At 41.0% G+C, this 26,423-nt stretch overlaps 1 protein-coding gene across 1 annotated transcript; it reads right to left on the reverse strand.

Annotated features, from left to right (window-relative positions):
- Window positions 1–987: 987 nt before the first annotated feature.
- LOC135463494 (receptor-type tyrosine-protein phosphatase epsilon-like) lies at window positions 988–26,354 on the reverse strand. The gene is made up of 19 exons (XM_064740751.1): window positions 25,943–26,354; window positions 23,762–23,894; window positions 20,980–21,047; window positions 19,931–20,070; window positions 19,472–19,559; window positions 19,078–19,154; window positions 18,819–18,855; window positions 16,752–16,849; window positions 16,073–16,192; window positions 13,330–13,478; window positions 11,280–11,415; window positions 10,274–10,423; window positions 9,279–9,378; window positions 8,315–8,388; window positions 7,500–7,628; window positions 5,467–5,592; window positions 4,528–4,685; window positions 3,438–3,573; window positions 988–1,065 (listed from the first exon to the last, which is right to left on the reverse strand). The coding sequence occupies exons 1-19, from the start codon at window positions 26,352–26,354 to the stop codon at window positions 988–990; spliced, it is 2,409 nt and encodes an 802-aa protein (XP_064596821.1).
- Between the last annotated feature and the right edge of the window lie 69 nt (window positions 26,355–26,423).

A 26,423-nucleotide genomic window follows, 5' to 3' on the forward strand; every position in this document is an offset into this window, starting at 1 on the left:
TCCGTAAATTTATGTGAGCTGTTAACCCTTTGCCCGGCTGGCTTTGTTACTATGGAATGCTGGGTAATATTTCGTGGCACAGTTTCAATCGATCATACACATACATAAACTATACACACAATCTGGATCGAGAATTTTGCAGATGCCAAATGAAAATGTTTTCATGTATTTGACGTTTAAATCTGTGTTACACGGTGAAGGTCAAACCTCTTACCGTGCTACACAGTGAAGGTCACACCTCTAATCATGTTACACGTTGAAGGTCACACCTCTAATTGTTTTACACAGTGAATTATATTTATTTATTTGATTGGTGTTTTACATCGTACTCAAGAATGTTCCACCTATATGACGGCGGCCGTTATGCATGGTACGGTTATACTTAGGCCTACTATTTATTTGGTTTGTCTGTAATGTCATACCAGGACAGTTACTAACCTTTATTATGGTGGTTTATGTTTAAATGAATAACTATACTCCGATACGAATAAAGGTCTTGTATAAGGGTGGATGGGATTGAATGAGAGAACGAAGCAACAACAACGGTTTAAACACGGGAACTTTTATATTATATGACTTATATGTAGCCTATTTTATTGCAAAACAGATGTAGAACTTAACAGTGAGAGGGTAGATAGAAGTAATAAGAGTTATAAGGTGATGAACAGCGTGCTTCTGAGAGAAAATAAAACTGAGAAAGGAGGAAAGAGGGAAGAGCCTGTGGGTTCGTAACCGAGTTATCTCCCTTAAACAGCTTCCAGATGGCGCTATACTTATGTTGGTCATTTACCAAAGCTGGGTATTCTTTCCCATTTGTAAATATCGTACATGTATGTAAATAAAATGAAAACTTCAGACAAGTACATAATAGTGACAGCAAAGTCGGAAGCTAAGTTATAATTGGTGCCTCGCGCTGGCAGTCAGGCGGGGCTGTTGCTAAGACCCACAGAAGACTCAGTTACTTCCCTTTGTAAAGGTCGGCCTCGCTCAGGGGACAAAGTTGGCGTACGTATCGAAACTCTCAATGAACGTCCTAACAACTTCATAGCAAAATCCATACTGCTCCTGAAAAACAAAAATACAATAGGTGCTCACAAGGTAAGCATGGGGATCTATCCCATGTTATGATCGCTGATAATGGCCACAATATGCCTGCCGTAATACCGATGACAATGAAGCGATGAGGCGAAGTGGCGATACGAAAAGGCGAAGTTGTGATGCGATGGGGCGAAGTCGCGATGCAACTTCGCCCCTTCGCTTCGCAACTTCGGTAGAAATACATGTTTACAAAAAGACTGATGTTCATTGTTTCAGCGCTTGCTCTTACGGCTGCAGCTTAAATCAAGAGCTACTTTTTTCAGCTACCCTGCGAAGGGTCAGCGTGACTCCAGGTAATCTGGTCGCGTCCAGCCATACACCTGACCGACGTCACATAGGTGAAAACTTCTTGAGCATAGCGTTAACGAACAAACGAACAACAATCCAATCAATAAGGTCGGGGGTTCGAATCCAGCTCTCGCTGATTCGTCGGCAGCCTTAATTTTATTTTTTTTTATTTGACCGGTGTTTTACTTCGCACTCAAGAATATTTCACTTATATGACGGCGGCTCAGCAACATAAAGTTAAATGGTTTCTGGTGATCCTGGCGAAAGACCTTGTGTTAATCCAAGCATTTCTCTTTCAGCCACCCAAAAATAATCGATTTTAGATATGGGGAAAATGTTTAAATGTGGAAATAAACAAAAAAATAAATAAATAGGACAGGACGAGAAAGGTTCTGTAAACATGGCTGTGGTTTGCAATTGACGTCCGCTTTCCCGTGTGAAAATAAGTTACCTAAATTTTAAGGAAAATATCACATGCCTCCAACACAAGCCAAAATGTTCAAAGTAAACTTGAATTCCATATTCTACAATCTAAATTACAAAAACAATTTGTTGGTACATTGTTGTGTCACCGTATAGGTTAAATGGTGATGTGATACCTAATGAGGACAAGGAGAAAACCTTTTGTCTACAGGCGTCTGGTGCTTTACTTTAAAGTTCAAGGCCAATACTTTTATCATGCTCACACTAATTGTGTCTTGCAAAAAGCGGCTAGTTCTAGTTTTTGGGGATTTATTTATTTATTTATTTGCTTATTTCATTGGTTCCTTTCGCCGTACTCAATAATATATAACTTATAAGATTGCGGGCTCAGGGAAACCATAACCATAATAATAGTATCCAATATTCTGCTTGAAACATTGGCAAAAATTGATAAGAACGATGACAAAGCACTCTTGTTTGGAATGTATCCGGAGTAACTTACGACGTTAGGTAGAGCCCCGGGCCAGTGTTTCCGGTTGGTGTTCCCAGTATTCAGTACAATAACTTACCACGTTAGGCAGAGCCCCGGGCCAGTGTTTCCGGTTGGTGTTCCCAGTATTCAGTACAATAACTTACCACGTTAGGCAGAGCCCCGGGCCAGTGTTTCCGGTTGGTGTTCCCAGTATACAGTAAAATAACGTACCACGTTAGGTAGATGTCGAGGTTGGTGTTTGTCATTGTTGTTCCCAGTATACAGTACAATAACAAATCACGTTAGGTAGATGTCGAGGTTGGTGTTTGTCATTGCTGTTCCCAGTATACAGTACAATATCTTACCACGTTAGGTAGATGTCGAGGTTGGTGTTTCTGATTGTTGTTCCCAGTATACAGTACAATAAATTCCCACGTTATGTAGACCTGGGGATTGGTGCTCCCAGTATTCAGTACAATAACGTACGACATTAGGCAGAGCTCCGGGGCGGTGTTTCCGGTTGGTGTTACCAGTATTCAGTACAGTAACTTACCACGTTAGGAAGGACTCCGGGGCGGTGTTTCCGGTTGGTGTTCCCAGTATATAGTACAATAACTTACCATGTTAGGCTGAGCTCCGGGCCGGTGTTTCCGATTGCTGTTCACAGTATTCGGTACAATAACTTACCACGTTAGGAAGGACTCCGGGGCGGTGTTTCCGGTTGGTGTTCCCAGTATATAGTACAATAACTTACCATGTTAGGCTGAGCTCCGGGCCGGTGTTTCCGATTGCTGTTCACAGTATTCGGTACAATAACTTACCACGTTAGGAAGGACTCCGGGGCGGTGTTTCCGGTTGGTGTTCCCAGTATACGATACAATAACTTACCACGTTAGGCTGAGGTCCGGCCCGGTGTTTCCGGTTGGTGTTCACAATATACGGTACAATAGCTTGTCACGTTAGACTGAGCTCCGGTCCGGTGTTTCCCGTTGGTGTTCCCAGTATACAGTACAATAACTTACCACGTTAGGCAGAACTCCGGCCCGGTGTTTTCTGTTGGTGTTACCAGTATACGGTACAATAACTTGCCACGTTAGGCAAAACTCCGGCCTGTTGTTTTCTGTTAGTGTTACCAGTATATGGTACAATATCTTACCAAGTTAGGTAGAGCTCCGGGGCGGTGTTTCCGGTTGGTGTTTACAGTGTACAGTACACTGATCATGTGTTCCGCTTTTAGTTTCTCCAACACAGTGAAACAGGTACACAGCAGTACGGTTTTGTCCACGCCATTCCTACGAAGATAAAAAAAGCATACCTGTCAGAAATAAATGTGTGGCAAACTGAGCCCGGTCAGCCAAAGCAACGACAACAATATCATAATAGGAAACTTTGAGTTCGAACTCTTTTACTGCTAAAGGTAAAAAAGTGCAATAGTGTCATGTGACCTGTAAAGTACTGCAGGGTCGCACTTTTTTATAGCTGTAAAAAGATTCGCAAAAAGTTGTTTAGAGTGAAGAAATGATGGGGAATTTTCAGGAACTGAACGTTTGTGAACTTGAGAAGTTTCTGAAGGAAAGAGGCGTCATTTTTGTCTCTGGAACACCGCCATGTCATCTTGTCATATGTAACGATATATATAATACAGATACATGACATATCTCAGGATGGATTTTGTACCTTATCTCAAGATGGATTTTGTACCTTATCTCAATATGGACTTTGTACCTTATCTCAACATGGATTTTGTTCAGGGCGATGCTTTAATCCTAACAACATGTATCGTTCATCCTACATGAGTGAAACACATAAAAGTTCGAGCACGAGGAATGTAGCTGTGGATGTACACGTGAGCAAAAGGGGAGATAATTTTATGTAAAACCATTGAAGCGAACACGCGATACCTTTCATGAAATAACGGCTTCGACTGTGCACGTCTTACCGTTCAAATTTGGGAATAAAGTTTGTTTAGTTCAAAATGTGGACCTCTTTTAAACGTTTTCAAACATTATAAATAGTCCAGATACGAGCCTCGGCTAATTTTTGAAAGGCAGTGATTTGCGTTTTTTTTTTTGTTAAATAGGGACGTGGAGTGTATTTGTGATGGCTCAAAGAAGTGCAGGGTCGTATATTTAAGAAAAATGGCGTATTCTGTATGCAAAGTAGGCAGTGATGACGTCACAAACAGGCACTTCACTAGTGTAAAGTATAAGAGGTCACATCCGTGCTGGCGGCCCGGTGGTTCTTACACGCAGTGAACGATGATGGGCCTGTTGTCATTCTGTCTCTGCCATTCCTGAACAGTCTTCTGCAGGTTGATCAACCGCTCTGCTGAGACCGGTACCACCGAACCGGGCTTCCATAGGTTCACACAGAACTGACGCAGGATCTGATCAGTCTTGTGCTCCTGCCAAATCCAGGAAACAAAAGGAAAACTTTAAAAAATAACAAGTTTTTAAAGTGAAAGACAGCTAAGATTGGTCAGACAGACTTTCAGTTAGATGTTTAAATCCTTCTAAGAGAGTAAAGTGTATTCACATGCTGTCTGTGGCAGGGTACTCTTAAATCTCATCGTTGTTTTATTTCGTACAAACTATGCGCCGGAACACACATTCGCAAGGCTTGTTATCACCTTTTACAAGAATGTATTTTTTTTACATACGGTAATTCAGATTACAAATTGGAACATCTGTAATTGCTGGCTTCATTTGCAAAGGTACCCTTCCACATGAAACGCTAACAAATCCAAGAAGCCATAGTTGAGTGGTTAATGTTCTCGCGTTTCAGTCTGTAGGACACACGAGGTAGCAGGGCCTTTATAGATGAAAATTTCTATTAGTGGGGTGTAGGTGACCATTAGCGCTCGACAGCGCATGCGCGGTCTTTGCGCACTGTAAGGTTTGTTGAAGGCCATGCACTTTTCTCATACCAATATGGTATACAAATCTTTAATTGACATGTGGAAAGGTTCGTCAGTAAGTTGCCAAAGGTCGGCGGTTTATTGTGGGTACTCCGGTTTCCCCCAGCCATAAACTGACTACCATTATCTAAGTGAAATCTTCTTGTGAATGGTGTCAAACAAGTATGGCAATTATCAATAAAGAAATAAATCAGATATATAAAACCTATAAAAGGGAGATCGAAATACTTCCGGTTTACCGGTATGAATCGCTATTGTTACTACTCACTCCTTTCTCATAGGATAGGTTGAGCTGTCGAACAAGATTCCCTGCATCTGACGTCGTCCATTGATGCTGTACCTCAAACGGACCGAAATTTCGAGTTTCATCATCAGCCGGCCAATACTGACCGTCCTGGAGAGACAAGTGGGCAATATTATGATAGCAATAGAACTAAGGGAAGCGGAGACAATCATGATAAGGAAAACCGAGCGCTACATGTAGCTGAACAGACACACAGTGACTGAGCAAAACCATGTGTTAACTCAATAGGCCCATATAGTTACTGAACAAAAACATGCGTTAGCAGAACAAACCCACACAGAGACTGAACAAAACCTTGTGTAGCTGAACAGACCCATATAGTGACTGAACAAAAACATGTGTTAACTGAACAGACCCACACAATGACTGAGCAAAACCATGTGTAGCTGAACAGACCCATATAGTAACTAAACAAACACATGTGTTAACCGAAAAGACCCATTCAGTGACTGAACAAAAATATGTGTCAGCTGAAAAGACCCATTCAGTGACTTAACAAAAACATGTGTTACCTGAACAGACTCATACAGTGACTGAACAAAAATATGTGTTAACTGAAAAGACCCAAACAGTGACTGAACAAAAATAGGGGCCCCGTGGCGCAGTTGGTTAGCGTGGTAGCGCAGCGTAGTAACCAAGGAGCTTCTCACTAACGCGGTCGCTGTGAGTTCAAGCCCATGCGGCCGTAAGTGGGAAGGTTTGCCACAAAACCTGCGGATGGTTGTGGATTTCCCCTGCGCTCTGCCCCGTTTCCTCCCATCATAATGCTAGCCGCCGTCGTATAAGGAAAATATTCTTGAGTACGGCGTAAAACACCAATAAATAAATAAATGAACAAAATAGGTGTTAGCTGAACAGACCCATACAGTGACTGAACAAAAACATGTGTTAGCCGAAAAGACCCACACAATGACTGAACAAATACATGCAGTAGCTGAACAGACTTAAAAAGAAAATGAACCAAAACATGTGTTAGCTGAACAGACCCATACGGTGACTGAGCAAAAATATGTGCTGGATGAAAACACCCAATCAGTGACTGAACAAAAACATGGATTAGCTGAACAGACCCACACAGTGACCGAACAAAAATATGTGTTAGCTGAACAGACCCATATAGTAACTGAACAAAAATATGTGTTAGGTGAAAAGACACACACGAAGACTGAACAAAAACATGTGTTAGCTGAAAAGACCCATTCAGTGACTTAACAAAAACATGTATTAGCTTAACAAACCCACACAGTGACTGAACACAAATATGTGTTAGCTGAAAAGACACACACGAAGACTGAACAAAAACATGTGTTAGCTGAACAGACCGACACAGAGGTTGAAAGTAACCGTTCCTCCGCTGAACAGAACGCAGTGATTGAACAGAAACGTGCTTTAATTAGCTAACTAAATTTATAAATAAAGCCGTGTGTCAGATGAACGGAGGACTACAATGACTGAGCAGAATCGTATGCGAGCATCCTGTGGTGATTGTTCAAAACTGTCCTTTATAATCATGTTGCAGATTAAAACTAAACCTTAAATAATTAGAATAGATCGTTAGCTGAAAGTGGAATCGCTCATTAGCTGGAGAGAGCCGCTCATTAGCTGGACAGAACCACTAATCAGCTGGCCAGAACCTCTCATCAGCTAGACAGAATACCTCATCAGCTGGACAGAATAATTCATTAGCGCGAAAGAACCACTCATCAGCTGGACAGAACCGCTCATCAGCTGCACAGAATCGCTCATCAGCTGAACAGAACCACTAATCAGCTGCACAGAATCGCTCATCAGCTGAACAGAACCACTAATCAGCTGGACAGAACCTCTCATCAGCTGGAAAGAATCGCTCATCAGCTGGACAGAACCTATCATCAGTTGGACAGAAGCGCTCATCAGCTGGACAGGACCTCTCATCAGCTGGACAGAACCTCTCATCAGCTGGACATAACCCTCTGGGCGGCAGGACATAATCCTCTGGGCGGCCCCACACAGCTTACCTCGTTTTGTCCTGTATTCAGCATTATTATCGTTGACGACCTCTGTTCGAGAACAAGCCTCCAAAAGTCGATGATAGTGTCCGGTAAAGGCATCTGAGTGGAGATGTAGGCGAACTTGTTCTCGTAACCCTGCCATTCAAAAGACATAATCCTCATGAACTGGTTATGGCTGGAGGGTACCATTAATTTCATTTCGCCTCATACTAAACTCATACTAAAATTCGCCAGTACCCTACTTAAATTTCACCAATCTCTACTTAGCTCTCTTAGATTTGCCATCCTCTTTGAAGTCTCCCATTGTCCTCTTAAATTCCAAACTTTATACTTAAATTAACCACACTTAAGCTCCCGATACAATCCTAAGACTAGCCGATAGCATACTTAAATTTGCCAATATCATACTTAAATTAGCCGATTCCATACTTAAAATCACGGAAAACTTTATTTACATTCACCAATTTCTTTTTTTTTATTATTATTTGTTTTTTCTCTGGGAGGGGGGAGGGTAGAGAGTTTAGTCTCTTTTATACTGTAGGCATAGCTTTTGCAAACTTCTATGGACGGCTCGGGAGGAGTCAAATCTAGTTCAATTTTCATTACATCTAATTGTAATTGTCGATTTAATATATGGTCAGACTTTAGTGACAATCGTATATTTCAATACCTAGCAGAATTCAGTACAATGTAACAATCGGATTGAACCAGTCAAGACTATCTTGTGGTAATCCTCTACTGCAACAAATAAGGTACAGTCTTCCTCACTTCTTGATAGCTGAAGGGGTTTTCACTGGCAAGGGGAGATTACTCAGGCTTACCCGTAGATAAACGGCGTTGATATAGTCTGTTCTGCCGGGGATGTACGTTGACAGGAATGTACGGCTTTTGTCGGCTGTAATCATAAATCATAAATGTTATGTATATTTATTTATTTATTTATTTGATTGATGTTTTACGCCGTACTCAAGTATATATATATATATATATATATATATATATATATATATATATATATATATATGTTGTTTTATAAATTAATGTTTTATATAAACTGGAAATTATGTAATATAAATTGTTTAATACCAGGTGGTTTCATGTTATAATTTACTTAATGTAATGATCAAACAGCAGTATGAGTAACTGTAGGCCATCACTTTTAACATTACTGTAAGTTGTTTTCTGATTCTGCTTAAGCCGTAGACGTCAACGTATGTATGTGTAATTGAGGTTTAACTTACTGCTTAACAATTTTTCCGTCATATGACGACTATGTCATATGACGAATATGTCAAAGTTACTGCTATCTTAGCATTTACACCAGTACGTGATGAAATTTAGTCGCCTATAGCATTCAATTACAATGTTTTGTTTACATGATGAAATTTACTCGCCTGTTGCATTCAGTTACAATGGTTTGTTTACATGACTCCGTATTACTTTATAGACTTTCTGAGTTCTTTGGCGGTTTGTGTTGAGTATTGTTTCGGAAATTGGTCACGATTAATGGCCTTGAAGGTTCATTATGGTTCACAAGTCACCTTTTAGGAACATTTGCTAAGAGCCTTAATTTCACTATTACTTTTTTGCACACATTGCCTGTAATAAAGCTATTCTTGATTTTTAGATGTTATATTCTAGATGTCAGATTTGTCTTCTCAGATTCTTTATAAAAAGTATGTTCACTTGAAACTTTAAATGAGCTTTCCATACTGTAAACTGTCAATCATTTGAAAACTATTTCAAAACCGAGGATGAACGCTAAACCTGTGTAGTTTTACTTACGCGGCAGATGGTCGGGATCTCTGTTCTTAGAGATGTTCTTCTCTGTACACGCCGCCTTGAAATCCTCAGAGCTCGACTTATTCTGTAGTACCTCCAGTGCCTGAAAGCAAAGAGGCAAAATCCATACAACTCAGTATACGACACCTCAAGTGCGTGAGAAAAAAAAACGTTTTATTTCTCATGCATTTAATAATATTTTATTGTTCCTCCTTTAGATGTTATAAATCCTCTATACCTGTACGGAAATGAAAAAGTTAAATCTAATTTTAAAAAAAAATGACAACCACATTCAAAGCTCATTATGCATTCTTTATTTTTATCTGATTTGTGTTTTACGCCGTGCTCAAGAATATTTCACTTATACGACGGCTGCCACCATTATGGTGGGAGGAAACCGGGCAGAACCCGATGATAAACCCATGACCATCCGCAGGCTGCTACAAAACCTTTCTACCTTCAGCCGGAGATGAAACCGGCTGAAACCAGCATGAGCTGGGCTTGAACTCACATCGACCGCATTGGTGGGGAGCTCATTATGCAATACGGAAAATGGTAGAGATCATACAAGCCATATGCAACTGGTTCAGCGCTTGCTAAAATAAAACAAGCATCATCATGTGAAACAATGGCAGGATCTGAACAGTTCTATATCTAACTTCAAATGGAAATACATGTTTGCTGAGAAAAAATGTTAAGGTCATAATTATAAATTGTATCAAACATATTTTAAGGCTTTATTCTTTGACACGATGACTAAAAGTATAAAATTCAAATACTGGAAGGTACTTTGGACGGCACAAACAAGTTTAATAAAAAGTTTATGCAAAACAATTACAAATTATGATTCTTATTTTTATTCGCTTACATTTACAATAAATAGTCCTGAAACAAATGACACATTTATCTACTGGATAATGAAAAGCGGAAAGCACAGTTGATTGAGAATATTGCATTTTGATGTTTTTGTTCTGAACAAAATGTCCCAGTCCATGTACCTCAAATTCTGACTGGATCTTGGGTACATTGTTAGGCGGGACAGGCCGGAAGTAAGATGTGGATTGCTGCGCAAACTCCGGGGTTGTGACAATGCTGTCAGCTCCAACCCAGGCATCAAGGAGTACACGGTGAAGGAAGGTAAACTGACCCTAGCAAAGAGAAACACATTTAAAACATTTAAACATTTCAAAGTCGTTGGTGAAGAGAAATTTAAATATTGAGAGAATAATCTAACCTAGCAGAGACACCATCTGCCTGCTCGGCTAACAGTCAATCAAACATAATGATATTCCTTACAAGAATAGATTTTCAACTGTAGGTTGCGTACTTTACAAAATTTAAAGTATGGAAAATTTTCAGGATTTATGGTGTTTAGATAGAAAAATATAAGTAAATCTGCAAAGATTAATTAAATGATGTCTACTCTAGCCACATTAGTACGTATATTATACCATTGTACTGAAACCGGGAATGAGGTAAATTTTCCCGCGTAATGGCGACTAGGGTCCAGGCCGGACTGACCATTGTTCTTTCCTAATATATGAATACTACGTCACCATTTTGCACACAAAACGTCATCACAGAGGTAGGAAAGAACAATGGATTGCACAAGTTAGAGGTGGGTTACTTTAGGAGGGAAAGGTTTTCCGCTCAGCTATGACACACTGTTGAGATATGGAGAAAACAATCTCAAAGTGACAAATGTTACCTGAGTTTAGTAAGCCTCAAGTCACCTGGTTTGTTGGTGGAACCGTCGAAAGGTCTTAAATACAACAGGGAAATATCCGCTTTCCTAAACGATGTCGTACCTGAATTCGAACTTGTTTATTGGCTTCTTCATGCGATCTCGACGAGGCATTACAAAGCAGGAAAACATTCTAGAACATGTCACGCAGGTAACAGCCAATCGGTAAGTTCACACCTGCCTATGTTGCCGATTCTGTTACAGAACTCTCCGCTCGACGTTAGGTATTGCGAGACTGTACAAGATTTTGCGAGGCTAACCTGAGTCTGGATCATATTTGCCCTCTGTGACCGGATGCGTGTCACATACTTGGGAATGTCAACTTGATTCTCGGCCCGAGCTTGCTCCAGTAAAATGTCCAGGGCGATGTACGTGCCTGTCCGGCCCACCCCAGCGCTGTGGTAGTGTAAAGACAATGTGAAATGATTGAGTGAGTACTTGGGGGTTAACATCATACTTTAACATCGTAATTTTTTAGTCATATGACCACGAAGGTTATTACCGTGCATGTACGTGTAATGTGCCGCCTTGATGCAGGACGGATTTCCACCACTCTTTTACCTGGTGCTGCTTCAATGAGACGATTTACGGAAGGCAAGTAAGTCGTCCCGCCCGAGCAATCATACTGATACTGGTCAATCAGTCCTGGCACTAAATGCTAATTAGTAACTAATCCCCTTAATGCTGTTACAACTTCCTCTGTTTTAAGGTTTTAGGTGTGACCCGACCACGGATTGACCCTGGATCTACCACCCCGAAGTGGATGTTCTACCATCCATCACAAACAGACATTCTATAGTGCCTACAGCGATGTACAACCGGCACGAACACTGTGATGGTGTACAGACAATGCGGGCTGATAACACTCACAAACAGACAAATATTCTATTGGACCTAACCAGGCACTTACTTTAAGACAAGTTAAAATTACTTTGCTTGCAGATATAATTGCCAAAATTTATGCACCAATTTGATTAGGTTCAATGCAAAAATCAAAATGTAATGAAAATGCTGCGGTCATAAACAAAACTTTATGCAAGTAAAATTAAGAAAAAATTTCGATTGTAAAGTGGAATTTTAGCTTTGAACATAGCAAGTAAAAAGTGTTGTGGGGCACTGAAATTGATCCGTCCGTTAGACTAATAATGTTATAGTTAGGGCCATTGTGGTACAATTTGGTATAAACATGCAGCAATATTTTACTGACGCAATAATGCTAGTGTTATGAATTCTGGAAACCAACAAGTGGGCTCACATGTACTCAAAGGAAAATATTGACCCAATAGCCAATTACATGTACCTGAATGAGTCTCATCTTAAAGCCGCTGCCTAACCAGTGAGTGATAGATTCACCTGACTGGTCAAAGCCTAATCGTCATACACAAACGCGTTCTGGATTCAAACACGCTACCTGACCGGCCGATGTCTGGTCACCAATCCCGAGCGAGTGCTAAATTTAAACACGCTATCTGATTGGTTAAGGTCTGGTCCCCATCCACAGGTGGGTGATGGATTCAAACACTATACCTGACTGGTCAAGATCTGGTCATCATCTACAAACAGGTCGCCACGATATGGCTGAAATATTGCCGATGTGGCGTAAAGCCATAATCATTCATTCATTCATTCTACAAACAGGTAATGGATTCAAACACGCTACCTGACTGGTCAAGGTCTGGTCACCATCCACAGGTGGGTGATGGATTCAAACACGCTAACCGACTGGCCAAGGTCTGGTTAACATACACAGGTGGGTAATGGATTCAAACACGCTACCTGACTGGTCAAGGTCTGGTTACCATAAACAGGTCGGTAATGGATTCAAACACGCTACCTGACTGGCCAAGGTCTGGTCACCATCCACATGTAGGTGATGGATTCAAACACCCTACTTGACTGGCCAAGGCCTGGTTACCATCCACAGGTGGGTAATGGATTCAAACACGCTACCTGACTGGCCAAGGTCTGGTCACCTACCACAGGTGGGTGATGGATTCAAACACGCTACCTGACTGGTCAAGGTCTGGTCTCCATCCACTGGAACTCAGTATCTGTACAGGTCAACGATCGCTGTTCTATGTCCAGAATTTACTATTTTGATTGTTGCATGACATCAAAATGTGCCGGGTAAACGATCGTTATCACAATGCGCACACGGCCATACGAGCGTCGTCGGCTGTCACCAAGGCCCCATATACAAGAGGATATGTACGTTCCGTGTCCCGGGCCAGTCTTGAACCAGCACATCGTGTGTCCTACAGATTGAAAGCCAAATATTTTTAAGTGGTAACCGAATGAATGAGGTGCTACCTGCAGTGGACGACAATGGGTCCCTTTCCTTCATCCTTGGCCTCCTGTACCCGAGTCAGTAAGGAAATTACCCCCGTGGTCTCAGCCGGGGCATCATGATCACCCCAATGGGTAAAGTGGAACTGTTTGAGCGTCCGCACCTTGCCGTCCTACAACAACAAAGACGTGAATCAGTCACACTAAGTTGTCGTTGAAATGCAGGCTAGGAACTAGAATTTCAGCGTCGAAACATTTGTGTATACAAGCCGTCAACCATACTGAACGTTCCCGGTCAATAATCAGAAGACCTATATCTTCGACACAAACCACCCAAAAAACTATGAAAGTATATAAAAATAGGAAATTAAGACAGACTCATTCAAAGGGAAGCAGTCAACAGTTTTTTAACGATGACTAAAGGACACAAAGGAAGTTCTAAGCCAATAAATTAAATCAGTATTTAGTTTATGTACCATGTTATCTCATAAGCTGTCTTTAATAACAAAAATATGTGTAGCATACTGGATTTGTAGAAGGCACCCTGTGACCAAACATCTATATCACGGCTAAATGTACTAATTCTTGCACTAGAAACAAAGGGACAAAACTCCGTATTTCTGTTCAATTTGCCAGTGGTGAAGAATCACCTCAAAAAAACGTGCTTAATTTTTGACTATAGTAATTCACTGGATAAGTCCGTAGCCGAAGGTCAAATCCCAGTACAACTTTTCTCTTAATCTAAATACGGTGTATACGCACTTATATGCCAGGGGTGTGGCAAACAATACACTGGTCAGACAACAGATTTAACTGATCCCCGCTAGCGGTACACAGACAACAGATTTTCAATGGAAATCACTGTTCTCTTCCTGTTAGTCGACACATTAGACAATGCTTTCTCTCTTTAACACCGCCTTTAAAGTTTCTTTTTCGTTTTGCAAAGTTCAGGATGGAAACCAGGCTTTGGTAGATGTCAAAGAAACTTTGTTTATAAAATAAGTATCAACCCGGTCTGAATGGAAGCCATTGGCCAAGATTAGTATTATTATCCTTTTTGATCTCTCTCCGTGTGTATAGATGTTCACAACACTTTGGCATGTCCGTACTTGAAAATCTATTGTCCCACTGACAATTTACTCCCTGAAAACATGCCCACATATAAAGCTTGTCGAACTGTTACAATTCACTCCTTGATGGGAACAAGACGTTCGAAACTGCAGTCAGAATACAAAGATGTAGAAAATCTAGGACAGAGAATTGACCACGATCATGTACCTGTCAAACAGCAAAACTGCAACTACGGCCGAGTCATTGAGAGCTGGACTCGAACCCGCGATCTCCTTGGTCAGAAGCCGATCCGCGGCGTGGAAAGCAAGACTCTAGCCGAATAGGCTACTATTAATCCAATGCTATATTCAGCTGTCTGTAAAATCAGTCAAACTCACTACCAAAATTTCCTTTGGTCAGTGACACGTAATAACTGAAACTCTACACATTGATATCTTGTGCGTCTTTAATACTGCAATTCATAACGTTAAACTTCATAAGCTTTATTTCGACATCAAGAATTCATTGCCTCAGGTGACGTCATAATTATTCAAAAGCAAGTCGCACGCTTGACATTGGGCGTGGATAGTAATTTGTTTTTCAATAGCTGTACCAGCATGCGGTTAGAACAAACTCCACATCGTAACAAGACCTACACTTCTGTCTCAGCAAATAGACTACATTAAGGTTTTTCTTACATCCAGTTCTAAAACCATACTGGAAAAAATAAAATAAAACTCATTTATGAAGGTTATATTATGCTAAGCCATGCAAACAGTGTCAAATATGGCACTGTCATAAAGTACAGTAAAAGTAGGTAGCAGTTTATGTAACAGGTGCCACTTTTCTCCAACCACACTGAATTCCGCCCAATATCCAGCATGCCACTGGTTTTTCATAATAGCCACGTCGCCCGAGGCAATGAGTTCTTGCCTTTAAAACAGAAATTGTGCAGTTTAGCATGATCAATTAGAAAAAGAGTGTTCTAACTTCATTTTCTGTGCAAGAATCCAAAATATCTGAGAGTAGAGCTTGTGTTGTTACGTGTCACTGACTACAGGTAATTTTGAGAGCGAGTATGACTGATTTTACACACACCTGAATATAGGCGACTCGTTAAAAGAAACAGACTATATCAAATGAATGAGTGTAGACGTTAGTGGGGTTTGTCATGTGGGATATTTGGAAAGTACAGTTACGGTAACCTTCTGATCCAGAGGAAATCAAGAAACATATAAATATATACAACATTGAGCATATATTACACGGGAGAAATTATATCCTCTCCGTAACCCCAAGAAAACTGGTCGGTCCTCATAAAATCATGACTGGTCTCAGGAAAACTCATTTTTGACAAATCGGGCCATGTAAGGCATGCACCGATCCCTTCACTGACGTCACTCCACGGTAACAACCACAGGAGTTTAATTTTTCATGTGTGACACGTTCGCTTCTTTCGTTGGCGTGCCCGTTCTCGGCCCTGTAATCATCATTTATCATTAAACTTGCTTTGAAATGTCATTGTTAGTACTGTGCAAGATTTCTGTAAAACTTTCCCTGGTGACGGGAGTCATTGTAAATCAAACGCTGAGAGCTGAGCATGCGCTGTGAAGGTCCTGTGCGCAGGACCAATCAGGAACGCCAATCCGCTCTTTCTGCTCCACCCAGCAAGTCACCTGATGGTTTTCATTGTGCGTGTACTCAAGTAAGTACTCACCGCTCGAACAGTCAGGGTGCGCACACAGAAGTCCTCAAACTGGTGTGTGGCCAGAAGTTCCACAGTGACGTGGCCGTAAACGGTGCTACCTGACTCCGGCCAGTACTGGTCACATTTGATCTAAAACACATAGAATAATTTAAAAAGATTGAACTAGGTAGGAAAACGGGTTTTAAAGCTATAATGAGACGTGCAGACAGTTTGCAGAAAAACGTCTTTACTTTGGCTTTGTTATCTGAAATTTCCAAGTTCATAGTGAAAGTAGTCTGGCATCTGAAACCATGATTTTTGTTTCGCGACATGCTATAGCTTTACGTTGTGGATATTCACTGAAAGATCGGCCGGTAATCGGGTAAGTGAATTCATCCTGAACCAGCTTCAGCGTCGCTTTAGTTTTTAAGTTTGCCACGTGTGCATTTTTTCTGCTTCTGGCATTCCCCTTTTCTGATGGCATAGGGATTAAATGAAAAATACAAACGCGCTACAATGTATCAACAAAAACTGCATTTATTCTAATCTTGAAACTATCATTGTAAGGTACATTGCGTGGGGCGTTTCAAAATGTGACCGGTTTACCATGTTTGTAAATGCCAGAACCAGGCTTAAATTGATTTGTCAGAATCCGAAACATTTACACGAGACAAACCATAACCTGGGGTTATTGTGTAAAAATAAACACCTTGTTTCCCTCCTTTAGTTTTGTCAGCATAATGATGATGTCCGTATTCAGTTGCCAAACCATACGCCAGAAATCGTTCATGATGAACGTCGTGGGTCCTGTGAATACAAATGCCCTGTTATTTTCATGCAGACTTACATGTAGGACAAATAATATAAGGCCGAGTAAATAATCTCCTCAGAAAGAAACCCATAGGTGAAAAATCGCGGTCACACCAGATCTTAGGAAGCCATATGTGGCACATCGACTATTTAGTTATATACATACAACTAAATGTTATAGACATTGGAACGTCACATAGAAAGTTTTAATATAATAAACATGCATACCAAATATTTATATGGCTCATGATGGTCACACCATATGCTCAAAACACACAGGTGACACATGGTGGTCACATCAGATGGTGAGAGCACACAGGTGACACATGGTGGTCACATCAGATGCTGAGAGCACACAGGTGACACATGGTGGTCAAAACAGATGCTGAGAGCACACAGGTGACACATGGTGGTCAAAACAGATGCTGAGAGCACACAGGTGACACATGGTGGTCAAAACAGATGCTGAGAGCACATAGGTGACACTTGGTGGTCACACAAGATGCTGAGAGTACATAGTTGACGCATGGTGATCACACCAGATGGTGAGAACGCATACCTGACACATGGTGGTCACACCAGATGGTGAGAACGCATACCTGACACATGGTGGTCACACCAGATGCTGAGAGCACACAGGTGACGCATGGTGGTCACACCAGATGGTGAGAGCACACAGGTGACACATGGTGGTCACATCACATGGTGAGAGCACACAGGTGACACATGGTGGTCACACCAGATGGTGAGAGCACACAGGTGACACATGGTGGTCACATCACATGGTGAGAGCACACAGGTGACACATGGTGGTCAAAACAGATGCTGAGAGCACATAGGTGACACATGGTGGTCACACCAGATGGTGAGAGCACACAGGTGACACATGATGGTCGCATCAGATGGTGAGAGCACACAGGTGACACATGGTGGTCAAAACAGATGCTGAGAGCACATAGGTGACACATGGTGGTCACACCAGATGGTGAGAGCACACAGGTGACACATGGTGGTCACACCAGATGGTGAGAGCACACAGGTGACACTTGGTGGTCAAAACAGATGCTGAGAGCACATAGGTGACACTTGGTGGTCAAAACAGATGCTGAGAGCACGTAGGTGACGCATGGTGGTCACATCAGATGGTGAGAGCACACAGGTGACACATGGTGGTCAAAACAGATGCTGAGAGCACATAGGTGACACTTGGTGGTCAAAACAGATGGTGAGAGCACGTAGGTGACGCATGGTGGTCACATCAGATGGTGAGAGCTGACAGGTGACACATGGTGGTCAAAACAGATGCTGAGAGCACATAGGTGACGCATGGTGGTCAAAACACATGCTGAGAGCACATAGGTGACGCATGGTGGTCATATCAAATGCTGAGAACACATACGTGACACACGGTGATCACACCAAATGCTCGGACCACATAAGTGACACATGGTGGTCACACCAGAGGGTGAGAACTCCGATGGTAAGAACACATAGGTGACACATTCTGGTCATGCTAGATGCTGAGAACACATAGGATGTACTCGATGGTCACACCAGAGGGTGAGAACGCCGCACAAGGTGACACATGCTGATCACACCAGATTCTGAGATCACATAGGTAGCACATGGTGATCACAACAGATTCTGAAAACACATATGTGATCATATCAGATGCTGAGAACGCACAGACGGCACATAATGGGAACACCAGATGCTGGGAACACAGCACATGTTGAGAAGTGTTGAGAAGGCATAGGTGGCCAAGAACTAGATATTTTATACATTGAAGCGTTACATACTAAGGTTTGAAACAAGTAAACATCACACCAAATATTTAATAATCAGTTACACAAACGTCGAAACATTACAGCTCATGATTCAAACAAATTAACAAGCAACCCAAAAGAAGCAAAGTGTAATACAGTCAAGCATTTTGATCGAGAATCCGGTATCTTGTTTAACTGACCTTGTGCCGCTATAAACTTCTTCTTCGTAGAATATCCCTGCAATAAATCATACAAATCGTATCAGGAATCGAAAAGTTCGGTGAAACCTGTATTAACATGATATGTAATCACAGAGCTAAATCCTTACTGAAAGACTACTGAAAACTGAGTCAAAACAACTTTTATTTCCTCATTTATTAATAGATTGATTTGGGCTAAATTAATTACAGTCTCATGGTTTAGTTCTATGATAAATAATTATCAGCAATGAGAACCTACATCAATGTAACTGGCATTGATGAAATCCGAATAAGGATCGCTGTCACGTGGCTCCAAGACAACGCGAGAGTGGTCATCTGTAACGAAAAAAATGATCATGTAGGGTTTTGGAAGGAAATACACAAAATATAATTGAGTAATCTGCGTCAATATAGTTTTAGTGCTGCCTCAGTGGAATGCCATAGCCATCAGGCATAACGGTTCGTCCAGACATTGTTTACGGACACAGCGCTGATGGCACATTGTACAGATCGCTTATCCCATTTCTGATGAATATCAAATAATGAAATACCAGGATTACTGATTTAAGAGTGGAGTATAATGAGAAGGATCATTTGAAACAAAAATAAAACCAATAAGAAAAAACCCACAAAAGGTCTTGAGATATACGCACATGGAACCATTCCTTTGTACCGGCATTTGTGCGCGTGTTGGGGTAAGAATGCTGTCTCTGACTTCTTCGACACACCTCCAGGTAAATTCTGACAATCAGAAAATAGAGGGTGCATTATCACCCAGGGCCAAATATAGCGCCTTCTGCCTCGTGGAAATTATTTTTCAAAAACTAGCTCTTTTTTGTCTGAATTAAACCTTACACACACAAGAAACGAGAAATCAAATAGTTCACCTACTCATATTGTTACATGCAGAGGAACTTAAATAACAATGACTCTTGAAGACGAATAAAAAAAGCTTGATACAGTCAGAACAGCTATATCTTGCTTAGTTTCATGCACACACTTTCGATGAAATTTTACATTGCGTTTCCTTTAACATACCTCCTTCTACACACAGTGTTCTGATAAAATTCATCGATGAAAGAATACACACAAACACACACACACGTATTTACCTCAAATTCATCCGCCAGGGCTTCTGGATCCGCGTCACAATAGCCGACAATTGTCACTAGTTCATTTATACCAATGATCTTGGTTAACATGACCGAATTCGTGGCATGACTGCCCCTTTTATTTGAACCCGTGAGACTGTCTGCAATTCAGGAAGAAGGGACATATGTATACAAAGTGTTTGCTGCAAATGTCTTCTTAACCACAAATGTCCAGAGCTTTATTCACCCGGGGCTTGGGAAGGGGAGGGGGGGCCCAATGCCGACGGTGTAGCACGCCATGACCCATCAGCTTCCTCTCCGACCGTATGTGCCACGGTCTTGAGTACGGCGTAAAACACCCATGAAATAAATAAACAATTAAAGTATTCACACGGTCAACTCTGTAAGCCTGATAAAACCTGACCCTAATTCTGGCCCTTCGATCATTCCTCCGTTAACCTCTGAGGCACCCATCTGCTTGACGTATTATCAAAGCCACTCACAAAGCGATGAGGATATCATGACCATGATAACCCGGATAAACATTACACGTGGACATAGAACACATACCATGGTCCATTTGCAAAAAGCTTTGCAAATCTGGTTTTCAAAACATATCCCTGAATTGCTTCATTTGTTGCACTATAATCGAGATCTACAAATATAGTACATTCTGTGTTTCACGTCACTTCATTGTGCCATTGCGTCCCAAACAGTGATTGGCTTACACTGACAGTACTAGAATAGTGACGGATAGTGATCTTTTGCTGACACTCCATCATTAATATGACACCATCGGACACATCACTGAAAAATTCGTGAAGGAAATACCAGAAACCTACTAAATAAATAAATAAATAAATAAATAAATATTATTTATTGTTTACGCTGGAACATGCCCAACCTATTGTTTGTGGTTTGTTTCGTTAAGCATTATGATTTTTTACTTTAAAATCTTCCTCAGAAACGAGGTTGTAAATTACAACAGATTCACATCCGAACAAAGCATTTGTGTGAATTAGAGAATAGCGGAGTAACACTAAAACTCCGCCATACTTATATAGACGCACCAGTTATGATGATTGGCCTGTTGACGATATTGTCAGAATCAGATTCCGAGTTCCTTCGTGCAGACCTCCTGTGGAATAAAGAATGTACATAGTTAATTTTGTAACTACTACTTTTTCTTTCCTTATTTCATTTATTTGGTTAATGTTTTAACTATACACAGATACCCGACAATGTTATGACACCTTCGTAATCCTGAGATTGACTAATCGTTTGATTAATTGGTTAACTGTTGTTTAACGCCATTCTCAAGATTTTTAAGGAACGGCAGTGTTCTGATTCACCATACGACACCATATTTGTTGAAGGCAAATGGTATTCAGTAAACGCAGGGCTATGCAAACAGCCGCATGAGCACAATCGGCCGCATATTGCCACCAAGGCCTGAATTAACAGTGAGAGATGAGCATCTACAAATTCCACGTCCAGGGCTGGCTTTGAACTCTCAAGTCACGTGTGTCTTGGTTACATTGGATGAATAAATGCTTGGGGTTTAAAGTCGTGCTTAACAATGTTTCAGTCATATGACGACGAGGAATCATTAGGTGTGTGTACATATACTGCGCCTTCTTGTGGCAGGATGGGTTCATGACGCAAAAGTGCTGACGCCACTGAAGTATCATACCGAAGACACCAAACATGATACGCCACTCAGTCACATTATACTGACACCGGGCCAACCGGCCCCTTTTCTTAGCTTTTACCTTTCTGCCGAGCGCCAAGCGAGACGGCAACAATTACCGGCAACACAGAGTTATCTCCGAAATAACTCAACCATCTCCCAAACCGAATAAGCATCTACGACCAAAATAAACATCTCCCAAGCTAAGCAAACATCTACGGCCATATCAGACAAGCATTTTGCAAATCAAAAATGCATCTCCCAAACTTACCACATATGTCTAAAACCGAATAACCGAATTTCCCACACCAAGCAAATATCCCCCAAACCAATCAACCATCTCCAAAACCGAATAAGCATCTGCAAAACCAAACAAGCATCTCCCAAAGCAAACAAGTATCTCCCAAACCACATAAGCATCTCCCAAACCATACAAGCATCTCCCCAAACCAAACAAGCATCTCCAAAACCTAATAAGCATCTCCCAAATTAGGTAATCATCTCCCAAACCAAACAAGAATCTCCCAAACCGCAAAAACATCCCCAAAACCGAATAATCATCTGCAAAACCAAACAATCATCTCCCAAACCAAAGCAAGTTCCGCCAAAAGCACTCGGACAGCATGTTGGAGAAGACTCACCGCCTGGTAAACCTTTTAGTCAGTGGAATTTAAATCAGTATAATTGAACAAGTTAGGGGTTAAATATTTAGTGTGTATCGAATCTGTAGTGTTTGCTGTATTTTGGCACATACTGCCTTGTTTTCTCTCCTGAACCAATCAGTCGACAGGATTTCCCTGTAGTACCTATGGTCTTTGACAGTTCTACATTCTGCAATGAGTATGATACTTTGTTGCTCGACACTGCGTCTAGGGGAAATATTTATATTGTTGAAGCGAATCTGAGGCCTTGGTGTAGATAAAGATAGTATTAGGAGCAATGTTTTATTACTTTTTTCCTAGCCCTGGAAATACAACTGGGCAATTATAGGCTGTTGACCACGAATTTACAGTGCACCCAGAATACTCACGTGGCCTGGGTACAGGGGATGCCGCACATAGGCTACTGTTTAAAACGTTGTTGTAATAATCCTGGCCTATCTATACAATGTTCTCATGATAATGTTTGAAAGTTAGAAGTGATAATCGCCATCAACAGTACAAATATTCCACAATGTTATACAAGTATGTACTGAGACAGGGACAGTCCTGTCGGAGTAAAGCTGGATATGCAGAATTTCATATGTCCTTAAAATAAACCCATGTACTTCTGTTGTCTTCGAGTGATCGTTTCCGTTTTAATATAGCATGCTTCTACATGTATAATGACTTATACATACGTCTATTAATATAAATGAAGTGTGTATTTAATATAAAGGCACTAATTTCATTGTTATGAACGCCATGAAACAAACAAATATGTTTATCCACATATTATAGATCACCACGTAAAGTTTTGTTAGTGTCAAGTCGAAGGGAGCAGTCCAAAGCTAACAATAATGAATGACGTCATACAATAGAACAACAATATACTTGCACTTTCATTTGCCACGAATCTGGTCTAATGTTATACAGTAATCAAAAGTTAAATGTAGAAAGAACCGAACCATAACCTATGCCCGCCCCATTATATTACCTCTATTACAATTTAAATGGTAGGGACATGCAAACACCTAAATTCAATTACATTGTAAGCTGTTAGGCACATCAATGATAGTGTCGTATGTAATTAAAGGCATTTCGTTGTACATTGTCTCAGAAGATCGAGCAAGTTGGCAATGCTTAATTGCTCAATTCATTTACCCACTCCTGTTAATTACCTATCCTGATTTAGTTGCCAAAAAGCGCCCTTTTTGTTGATGAAGTTTCTTCTTTCACTTAGCTTTATCCGGGAGAAGCCTATTCCGTTTGGGATGCTAATCTGGTGGACCTTTATTTGGTTTGACATATGCTTGCTTAGCTGACGAGATGTTTATACAAGCTCCAAATGGCATGTCATTAGCGCCCTTGTATTCAGTGCGTCTTCACCACTTCAGGACGTATACTCCGCCTCAGTTCAGTAAAATGCCTTGCCTACATGTCCCGCATACAGTGTTTTCGGGGCTATATTTATGCAGCAGAAAGCTCATGAATAATAAATGACACCCAGTTCTGTCTACGTACCGTCTTCGCCTCAGGAATATCACAACAACAACAACAAGGGCGAGAAGAACAGCGAAACCCAGTACTCCTCCCACAATGGCCCCAGTCGTGGACGAGGATAAAGCTGCAGTGCTCATGTCTGTGGCTCCAGTTGCTGATAAAACAAATAACGAAGGGCACAGGACCATAGGCGATTGTTATGGTAAGAGATCTGATTGATAAGGTATAAATGTAAAGGCGGAATTATAACATACAAAACTGGGATGATATGAGAACGCATAGGGATAGAACGATTGTGAAAGTCAAGTGGTCTTTTCGTTCGTTTCCGGAAACGGACACACGAGCAACACAGACAACAGTCAGAGCGGAAAAATTTACAAATTCTTTGTCCAAGCCCGAGTTTAAACCTCCATCTCTTATGTCCTAGTAACTGAAAAACCAGCACCTCTAACCGGTAGAAAACGGTCAATTCAACACAAAGGACCTGGTGAAGGCGGGGAATCGGCCCCGGTGCAAGAAACTGTGCACCTTAAGGTTGACAGCTGCTGATACCTTCATGAATCCATATCTTTTCTCAGTTCTATTTTAATCCTCTTTACTCGATATTTGGCAAGAGTTACAAAGCTCCAAGAGAATCTGTATCTGTGGACGTTCGCGATGTATACGTCATACAATCTTAAACTGGTGGCAAATTCCAGTCACACCGAAATATATTTTTGAGGGCAGGGGTGGGGGTGGGTGAGGGGTTAGTGACTAACTGTATCACAAATGAAACTTCTTGATAAATTCTTGGGTTCGTCGTTAAACACCAATCAAGTAACTAAATATCTAACAATAGTAACTTTCAACTTTATTATTCCGCTACATATTACACATATGATGACAACACGATTTGCCACATGTTTACACATAGGATGACAAGCAGAGTTGCTACATGTTACACATAGGATGACAAGCAGAGTTGCCACGTAACACTTTAGCATACCATAACAATTATCAGTTGTAATTTATGATAATACTTATTTAATACAGTTTGACTACATTTCACAAAAGTGTCTTTCAAAAGTAAAAAAAATCAAACTAGTCAGATTCGAACTCATTCCAAAAGTGCTAGGAGCTTTCTAATGTGACTCCAATGTAAGTTCAATGCACTATGAAGGATGTCAAACAGACATTTTCACAAGTATGGACTTTAAACTTGCCAAGATATGACAAAATTGAGTTTATGTCTTGCTTATAAAGACAAACATTAACCAAAACGAAACAATGATAGCACATAAAAATTCATTAATGATGGGTTATTACTAAGCAGCCATCTAGTTTATGGCCATACAACTTTTTCTGGCGCTTCGACCAAGTCTTATAATTCTGATTTGGAAATTTACAGAATTGTGCTGTATTTTGAAATTTGCACTTTCACATCGTACTTCTCTGGGACCAATTCTCCGCCGTACCGTACCAGGTCCTTTGTCGCACGATAACTACTGTGGTCGCCATTGAATAAGTGAAGAATTTTCAAGTACGGCGTAAAACACCAAACAAATAAATAAATAATTCTAAAATAAACGAATAGGGAATAATGCTGAGATGAGAACATTATTTCGAAATGATAATGACAACCTTAATCACAAGGGCCACATGGCAACATGCAGGAGTGCAAATCGGTGCTGGCAGCTCAGCTCCGAGACAATTACGGCAAATTTTTTATGAGGTTACAAAAAATAGGAAAACGACAATTTTTATTTTATTGTAAAACTGCTCTTCTTTTTGCAGCGGAAGCCCTTCCGGCACTCCAGTTTTCTCTCACCTTAAGCCTTACCACTGTCAGAAAAGTTAATAATTGTTCTTAAACAGGAATCATAGAAATAAATAGATAAATAAAAACACTGTATATAGAGTAGAGGAGCTTCAGTAGGTTATTGTTAAGTACCTTAAAGTTAAGTTCAAGTCTTACCTTCCTTACTTTCGATCACTCTCGAAGTCAACGTTCCAAGAAAAGCCCGAATGATAATGTACATCTCACAGAGAAAACCCGAGATTCTCCAACACCGCGTGCGTAGTGATGATGCTCAAGACGTGTGCGTGTTATGTCGTATATGTTCGTTATTATAATCATACTACTATCTGATGATTCTTGTGTGTTTCGTAACCCCGTTACTGAGTAGAAACTAAAGAAAATATATTGCATTTCGCACCGCTTACATTGGTCAGAGACATGTGTCCTCTTCACCACTTTTAAACAGGGGAAATGATATTTTACCTGGGTTTTCCTCACAGTTCGATCCAGTATAGTTTTGGTTACACATTCCTGTACATGCCCCAGTCGTCTTGTCACAGATGCTTGATTGTCGGTTCGGACAGTTACATGTGTTCTGGCATGTGGGTCCGTATCGCCCAACTTGACACGTGCCACAATCTTGTCCAGTATAGCCGGGGTTACACTGTTCTGTACACACCCCAGTCGTATTGTCACAGGCGGTTGATTGTCTGTTCGGACAGTTACAGTTGTCCTGACACGTTTTTCCGTATCTACCAACTGGACACGTGACTGTATCAGGTTGACAGTGTGGTCCAGCATAGCCGTTGTTACAATGCCCTGTGCATGTCCCACCATTCTTCATACATATGTTTGTTTGTCTGTTTGGACAACTACAGTCGTTTTGACACGTGGGGCCGTATTTCC

The sequence above is a fragment of the Liolophura sinensis genome, chromosome 3, assembly GCF_032854445.1.
Source record: "Liolophura sinensis isolate JHLJ2023 chromosome 3, CUHK_Ljap_v2, whole genome shotgun sequence".
In the NCBI taxonomy this organism is placed as follows: domain Eukaryota; kingdom Metazoa; phylum Mollusca; class Polyplacophora; order Chitonida; family Chitonidae; genus Liolophura; species Liolophura sinensis.